Consider the following 8673-nt stretch of genomic DNA (forward strand, 5'->3'; position numbering starts at 1 on the left):
GGTTCGGGAGCACTGCTGTAAAGCACAAGTGAGAGCTTCTGGATTCGAAGAATTGCAAGCTCTTAATATCACCATAGGTCTTGCGATCCCTGAGAATTAAGCTGTGGAGCCCAATATTGCACCAACACAGAGTGGAACCACACGCAGGATCTCGTTCTGCAACCGTAGCAGAGATGGACCCGTTCGAAGCATACGCGACCATCCACAAAGGGTCATTTCGATTCGTCGGAGAACGACGTGATAAAGAAAAATTGGAATTTATTCTGCGAGGCTCTCCGTCTCACTGGTGACACAGGGCCGAAGCCTCCGAAAAATATAAACAATTATCGTCTCCCTCCTCAACGGGACGCGGTAAAATTATCAAACGTTGAACGGCCCGCGGCTATAATAAGGTTGGTGCGCACTGGTGTAAAGCACAAGTGAAAGCTTTTGTGTTTCGGATGGAGACTGGTTGCATTCGGACGAGGAGACTGCGAGATGGATGCCACGTGTGGTGAAGAAAAGTTCACTATGATTGTTTCACCACGTTTGGTTTATTGGTTTCTCGCGAGGCCTGATATGAGTCCAAGACACTCGCGGAACGACTATATGAATCGCGGGCACGATTTATGTTAACAACGTTACGCAAAACGAATGGAAAGCCGACAAGATCACTGTTTGTTCGCACTGATACAAGAGGTTGCTTTCTGTAGCACGTCCGGAAGGCAAGAGAGCGATCGACGTCGAGCGGAACATCGAGAGTCGATGCTCGTGGTGGGGACGATCAGAAAAAGTGTCCTGAACGGTTGTTTGTTCTCGAATATTCTGTGTACGTGCTATACCGAAACAGCGTACACGGCGGTACTCATTTTCGCTGAGCCGGTCGCTGGAATCTCGCGGTTTTGTTTCCGAAGGCATCGAACATACCGCCCGCCTCGAATGAGTACATTCGACAAGGATGCAGGCGCTGTCGTTGAACGCACCGTGTCGGACTAGACGTTGATCGAATACGCGGTGAAGTGGGTTACAGGACAAACAATCGAAAAAAAAACGAATATACAATTTTAATATTAAGACGCACCGGAAGAGGAGTCGTCCGGGCAAGTGGGCGTTCCGCCCGCCATGACCGCTTGCGACTCCGTGTTAATCTCGATTGGGAGAAAACACAGTTTCTCAAGTGGTCTTTTGAATTCGGACATCTGAGTTTTGATAGTTACGACTCGGGTGAGTCCGTCCTTGCCCGGATGACATTCACTGATCCGACCGAGGGCCCAGTGGGCCGGAGGCGCGTTAGGATTGCGCAGTAATACAATTTGACCTCGCTTGGCCAACTGTTGCACGACGCGCCATTTCGGGCGTTGTTGCAGCGTATGCAAGTAATCGCGCGACCAGGATTTCCAAAATCCTTCGGACAGACGCTGTACAAGTTGCCAACGCGACAGTCTGTTTTCTCGTAAATCGAGTACGCTCGGTTCAGGATGGCTGATGATAGGAGCTCCGATTAAGAAGTGTCCAGGTGTTAACACTCCGTAATCGTCAAGGACATCGGAGATGGCACCTAATGGTCGCGAGTTCAAGCATGCCTCGATCCGACAGAGCAGCGTGGCCATTTCCTCGGACGTGAGAGTATGCGCGCCGATACACCTTTTTAGGTGGTGTTTAGTGCTGCGCACTGCGGCCTCCCACAAGCCACCGAAATGGGGCGCTGCGAGGGGTAAGAAATGCCATGCTACTCGGTTGGCGGCTACTTCGTTTAGGAAGTTTGATTTTCGGATGGCATCGCGATGTGCTCTGGTCAATTCGCGATCTGCGCCTTGGAATGTGGTTCCATTATCGGAATACATGCTATGAGGTAAACCTCGACGCGCGATGAAACGGTGGAAGGCGCTTATAAACGCTTGTGAGCTGTAGTCTGAGACTAGTTCTAGGTGGACCGCTTTCGTGGTCATGCAGATAAATATGGAGATGTACGCTTTATGCGTTTTGTGACCGCGGCCAGACGATAGTCTCACAAGTATGGGTCCGGCATAATCGACGCCGGTGTGGGTGAACGCTCGCGACTGAGGGTTGACTCGCATGCTCGGCAAGTCCCCCATGAGTTCTGTCGGAACCTTAGCTGCTTCGCGTGTGCATGGGACGCACCGATACAAGATCGACCGTACTGTCGTTCGGGCTCTCAGGATCCACAACTCTTCTCTGAGAGAGGCGAGTGTGAGTGAAGGTCCCCCATGCAAAGTTTTCAGGTGATGGTGCGAGATGATGAGGTTTAGGAGTTGGTGAGAACGGAGGACTATAGGGTGTTTCCTCGGTTCTGGAAGGTTGGAGTGTTGCAACCTGCCCTTTATTCGGATCAACTCGCTTGAGTCGAGGTAAGGGTTTAATTTTGACACCGGGCTGGAGCTCGGTACTGGCGTTTTCGCGACGAGTTTGGTCCACTCGTCGGGAAAGCATGCCCTTTGAATGGTCTTGTACCAATAGTACTTGGCGATTTGAATCTCGTCTGGATGCAACGAGTGGTCTGCGCTTGGACTCTTCGGGTAATTTCCCGTGAGCGATGAGGTGAGAGGTTTATGGCGAATTGCCTCAACGAACCGGATGACATATGCGGTCACCCGAAGGAGTTTGGTCCACGATGAGTATCGAGTCTGGAGGTCCCATGGCTCGAACGTGGTTGATGCAAGAATTGGAACTGGAGTCCTCTTTTCTTCAAGAATGTGTGTCTCTGCTATTGCAGGTTGAGATGGCCAAAATTCAGGAACAAGTCGCAGCCACAGCGGACCGTTCCACCATAAAGGATGGGAAACCAACTCTGGCGCTGAGACGCCACGTGAGGCGCAGTCAGCAGGGTTGTCCTCTGACGGGACATGGAGCCATTGGCCAGTTGGAACCAGTGAGTGGATTTCTGACACGCGATTTGCCACGAATGTTTTCCACGTCGCCGGCGGTTTGCTGAGCCACGCTCGCGTGATGGTCGAGTCTGTCCAGCAAACGCATGGTAGGCTACGCTTGTGTTGGGCTTGCTGAATGCAATCCAGTAATCGTGCAAGCAGGTGGGCGGCTGTTAACTCGAGACGAGGAATGCTGATTGTTTTCACAGGAGCTACCTTTGACTTCGCCATCAACAGGGAGACGGTGATACTGCCGTCGGAGGAAACGACGCGAAGGTATACTACCGCAGCATAAGCGACCGAGGACGCGTCGGAGAAGCCATGAAGCTGGACGTCAACTGTATCGGCTGTTTGTCCAGTCCATCGCGGAATGTGAGCTGACTCTAAGTGGTGGAGGAGGGAGCGATATCGTTCCCACTGAGTTTGAAATTCGACTGGAAGGGGATCGTCCCAATCGCATTTCAACTTCCAAAGCTGTTGAATGAGGATTTTGGCGGTAATGACTACTGGTACTGCCCACCCTAGCGGGTCGAACAGTTTTGCTATGAGCGACAAGAGCCCACGTTTTGTGGATTTGGAGAGGCTTGGAATGGAAAGTCGAAACTTGAATTGGTCACTTTCCGGGCACCACGTAATACCCAATATTTTTAAATATTCGTCGCTCCGGAGTTCTTTGGCGCACGCGAGTCCATGGTCGGACGGATCCAAGTCTGCAAGGAGAGTCGACCGATTGCTTGCCCACTTGCGTAGACGAAACCCTCCCTTTTGTAAGAGAGTGATGAGCTGATCACGCGTTTGCCGGGCCAGTTGAATATTGTCGGCACCAAAAATGCAGTCATCGACGTAAATTTGGTGTCGTAGCACGGGGACGGCTAGAGGGAACGAAGAGCCTTCGTCCTCAACCAGCTGTTGGAGGACCCGTTGGGCTTGGAATGGGGCTGACGCGGTGCCATAGGTGACAGTACTAAGGCGGTATTCTTGTACTTGATTAGACGAATTGGTACGCCACAAAATGCGTTGATAATCGCGATCTCGTGGGTCAATCAATATTTGCCGATACATCTTTTCGATGTCGGCTGTGAAGACGAATTGACTTTGCCGCCATAATGAGATGACTGACGTTAAGTCAGTTTGCAGCTTCGGTCCTATTAACAATAAATCGTTTAGCGATATACCCGTCGACGTGCGACATGACGCATTAAACACCACCCGGAGACGGGTTGTGGCGCTGTCCGTTCGGGACACTCCGTGATGCGGAATGTAGTATGGTGGAGACGATTGCTCGTCGGTTTGTGTCACCTTCTCCATGTGACCAAGGGATTCGTATTCTTGGAGAAAGCGTGTATATTCCGCCGCCTGGGTTGGGTTCCGCTTGAGACGGCGTTCAGAGAATAACAGGTGCGACAGCGCGGAGGATCGGGATGTTCCGAGCGATGTGGACGACTTGTCCTTGAAGGGAAGACGGACGACGTATCTGCCCTCCGGCGTGCGAAAATGCGTGGATGCGAAATGGTTTTCGCACTGGATGTCTTCGGGACTTGGGAGCGAGGTGCGAGGGATCTCCTCGATTTCCCAGAATCTGCTTAGTTCGGACTCGAACGTTTCGTGTACAGTTCCGTGGGAAATATGGATGGATGTGAAGGTGGAGGACGCATGAGTTGCAACCGGACCAGATATTATCCAACCCAATGCTGTGTTTTGGGCAACAGGTTCATTACCGGCGCCTTTTCGAATACCGTCGCGAATGATTGATCCGTATAGATCGGCACCGATCAATAGTTCGATTGGGTCTGAACTCATGGGGTCCTTGTCGGCTAAATTGAGTCCCGAAAGGTGTGTATAGTGACACGGCGAATTGACTCGATTTGGTTTATACTGCGTCAACGATGGGAGCACGAGCGCAGTAGTGGGGAAGGCAGGAGCGCTGCTGGAGTGGGGAGTGATTGTTAGCGAGACAGCGTGACGACAATAGGTATGGGCATTTCCGATGCCCTGTATGCGAATCGATCTTCGTAATTTCGATAAGCGTAACAGCTGGACAAGGTTTTCTGAAATAACTGATATAGCCGAGCCTTGATCCAGGAGCGCTCGAGCCTGCACAAAATTGCCCGATTTCGAGTAGACTCGTACATACGCGGTGGCAAGAATGACGGTCGTGGGTCGGGCTATCGCGCTTGTCAAGCAGTGAGACGGTGTTTCTGCCTCGATTGGCTGTTCGACAGGATTGTCGGTCGCTGTCAATAGAGAGACCGAGGGCGGCGCGGGTGCGTCGCTGGTTTGGAAGTGCAGCATCGTATGATGCCTTTTGTGACATTGCTTGCAAGCGCGCGTGCTTTTACAGTCTTTCACCGCGTGACTCGCGCTAAAACAATTAATGCACCGGTTGGTTGCTCGAACGAGCTTGTATCGCTCCGATGGAGTTTGATTACGAAATTGATCGCATTGGTACAACAAATGATTGGACCGACATGCCGGACATGTCGTGTTACTTGGCGTGACGGTGTGCGAGGTAGTCGACTTCGAATTTAGACGGTTAACGGATGGTCGCGACACCTGTTTGTTTACATCAACAGCACCGGGCTTCGAATCGTCGAGCGCGTTAATTTGTTGACCGAGAAACTGGTCTAGCTTGGCATACGACGGGCACTCACGACTCTCGCCGAGCGTGAGTCTCCATTCTTTTCGCAACGATTCGGACAATTTAGTGGTGACGCAAAATACAAAGATGTCGTCCCAGTGTTCGACTGGACGACCGAGGTTTCGAAGAGACTCGATTGCTATGTTCGCGGTGTCTCGAAGGCGGCCAAGATTTATGAAATTGTCTACTGTGACTTTTGGTAGATCAAACAGGGTTTGAAGGTGCACTGAAACGAGGCGACTTTTGTGTTCGCATCGTTTCACGAGTATCTCCCACGCGACGCGGAAGTTCTTCTCAGTAATTGCGAGACGGCTTGTCGCGTTGCTTGCATCGCCTTTGAGACAGGTTATTAAATACTGCATTCGATCTACGTCGCTAAGAGTACTGTCGTTAAACACCATCGATTTGAAATTATCGCGAAATTGTTCCCATTGGGATAAACGTCCGTCGAACGTAGGCAACTGCAATTTCGGAAGGCGCGACACCGGTCGGTAAGGAAGATCGGCAACCGATTTACTGGAGGCAGATGACTCACCGGTGGTGGATCCGAGTACCTCTGCCATGAAATCTGCAGCTTCGTCGAAGGCGTCTTCACCAACGCAGAACTGGTCCTGCGTGAAATACGGATGAGCTGCTTTGGTGGACTCGCTTGCATAAGCGACAATGGCTCCGTCCAATTCCTGGGACTTGGCGAAGTTCTCCTTCAGGTTTGCGAGCCGCTGGCGTGTTACCGATGCGGTCATTTTGGCTTGACCGAGCTTCTTAAAATTTCGAAGAGCTCGTTGGATTGAACTGATGAGTTGCATCTGTTGCGAAATTAATGCGTTGATGGTATCCATTGCGTATCGAACGACTGCGTGTTCTGATGACGTAACAGAAAATGGCGTGCTCTTTTCCGGCGGAGATTCCACGTGCGACGTGGTGTGGTCTGGTCTTTCCAAGGGCTCGAACTGAATCTTCACGACGTGGACGGATTCTCCTCAACTATCCGGCTCGAAGGACCACAATGTTTCGGATGGAGACTGGTTGCATTCGGACGAGGAGACTGCGAGATGGATGCCACGTGTGGTGAAGAAAAGTTCACTATGATTGTTTCACCACGTTTGGTTTATTGGTTTCTCGCGAGGCCTGATATGAGTCCAAGACACTCGCGGAACGACTATATGAATCGCGGGCACGATTTATGTTAACAACGTTACGCAAAACGAATGGAAAGCCGACAAGATCACTGTTTGTTCGCACTGATACAAGAGGTTGCTTTCTGTAGCACGTCCGGAAGGCAAGAGAGCGATCGACGTCGAGCGGAACATCGAGAGTCGATGCTCGTGGTGGGGACGATCAGAAAAAGTGTCCTGAACGGTTGTTTGTTCTCGAATATTCTGTGTACGTGCTATACCGAAACAGCGTACACGGCGGTACTCATTTTCGCTGAGCCGGTCGCTGGAATCTCGCGGTTTTGTTTCCGAAGGCATCGAACATTTTGGATTCGAAGAATTGCAAGCCCTTATTACCACCACTGGTCTAGCGAAACGTGGGAATTAAGCTGTACATCCCAATATTCCACCAACACAGAGTGGAACCACGCGCAGGATCTCGTTCTCCAACAGAAGCAGAGATGGAACCGTTCGAAGAATACGGGATCATCCACGAAGGGTATTTCGATTTGTCGGATGACGACGTGATGAGGAAAAATTGGAATTGATTCTGCGAGGATCACCGTCTCACCGGCGAGACGTGGCCGATGCCACCGTACCAATATAAACAACTAACGTCCCCTCCCCCTCGTCGGGACGCGGTAAAATTATCGAACGTTGACCGGTCCGCGGATATAAAAAGGTTCGGGAGCACTGCTGTAAAGCACAAGTGAGAGCTTTTGGATTCGAAGAATTGCAAGCCCTTATTATCACCACTGGTCTAGCGAAACGTGGGAATTAAGCTGTACAACCCAATGTTCCGCCAACACAGAGTGGAACCACGCGCAGGATCGCGTTCACCAACCGAAGCAGAGATGGACATGTTCGAAGAATACGGGACCATCCACAAAGGGTATTTCGATTTGTCGGAGGACGACGTGATGAAGAAAGATTGGACTTGATTCTGAGAGGATCACCGTCTCACCGACGAGACGTGTCCGATGCTACCGTACCAATATAAACAACTAACGTCCCCTCCCCCTCTGCGGGACGCGGTAAAATTATCAAACGTTGGCCGGTCCGCGGATGTAAAAAGGTACGGGAGCACTGCTGTAAAGCACAAGTGAAAGCTTTTGGATTCGAAGAATTGGGAAGCTCGTATTTCCAGCACAGGTATAGCGAAACCTGAGAATTAAGCTGTGCAGCCCAATATTGCACCAACACAGAGTTGCACCACGCGGAGGATCTCGTTCTCCAACCGAAGCAGAGATGGACGCGTTCGAAAAATACGCGACCATACGCAAGGGTATTTCGATTCGTTGGAGAACGACGTGATGAAGAAACATTGGAATTTGTTCTGCGAGGCTCACCGGCGAGTCGGGACCGAAGCCACCGCAACAATATAAGCAATTAACGTCCCCCCCTTCATCGGGGCGAGGTAAAATTATCTAACGTTGGCCGGCTCGCGACTATAAAAAGTTTGGGGAGCACTGCTGTAAAGCACAAGTGAAAGCTTTTTGATTCGACTAATTGCAAGCTCATATTATCACCGCTGGTCTAGCGAAACGTGGGAATTAAGTTGTACAACCCAATATTGCACCAACACAGAGTGGAACCACGCGCAGGATCTCGTTCTGCAACCGTAGCAGAGATGGACCCGTTCGATGAATACGCGACCATCCACAAAGGGTATTTCGATTCGTCGGAGAACGACGTGATAAAGAAAAATTGGAATTTATTCTGCGAGGCTCTCCATCTCACTGGTGAGACAGGGCCGAAGCCTCCGAAAAAATATAAACAATTATCGTCCCCCTCCTCAACGGGACGCGGCTATAATAAGGTTGGTGCGCACTGCTGTAAAGCACAAGTGAAAGCTTTTGGATTCGAAGAATTGCAAGCCCTTATTACCACCACTGGTCTAGCGAAACGTGGGAATTAAGCTGTACAACCCAATGTTCCGCCAACACAGAGTGGAACCACGCGCAGGATCGCGTTCACCAACCGAAGCAGAGATGGACATGTTCGAAGAATACGG

General features: G+C 50.9%; 1 protein-coding gene across 1 annotated transcript; it reads right to left on the bottom strand.

Moving 5' to 3' along the window:
• Positions 1–1049: 1049 nt before the first annotated feature.
• On the bottom strand, positions 1050–6344 carry LOC143219369 (uncharacterized). Its single transcript, XM_076445385.1, has one exon. The coding sequence runs from the start codon at positions 6342–6344 to the stop codon at positions 1050–1052; it is 5295 nt and encodes a 1764-aa protein (XP_076301500.1).
• Positions 6345–8673: the final 2329 nt, after the last annotated feature.

Source organism: Lasioglossum baleicum, unplaced genomic scaffold (assembly GCF_051020765.1).
Source record: "Lasioglossum baleicum unplaced genomic scaffold, iyLasBale1 scaffold0025, whole genome shotgun sequence".
NCBI lineage: Eukaryota > Metazoa > Arthropoda > Insecta > Hymenoptera > Halictidae > Lasioglossum > Lasioglossum baleicum.

What these genes read in the sequence shown, in the direction of transcription:
- LOC143219369 (XM_076445385.1), bottom strand. Translation starts at nt 6,344, where the DNA reads ATGGATACCATCAACGCATTAATTTCGCAACAGATGCAACTCATCAGT.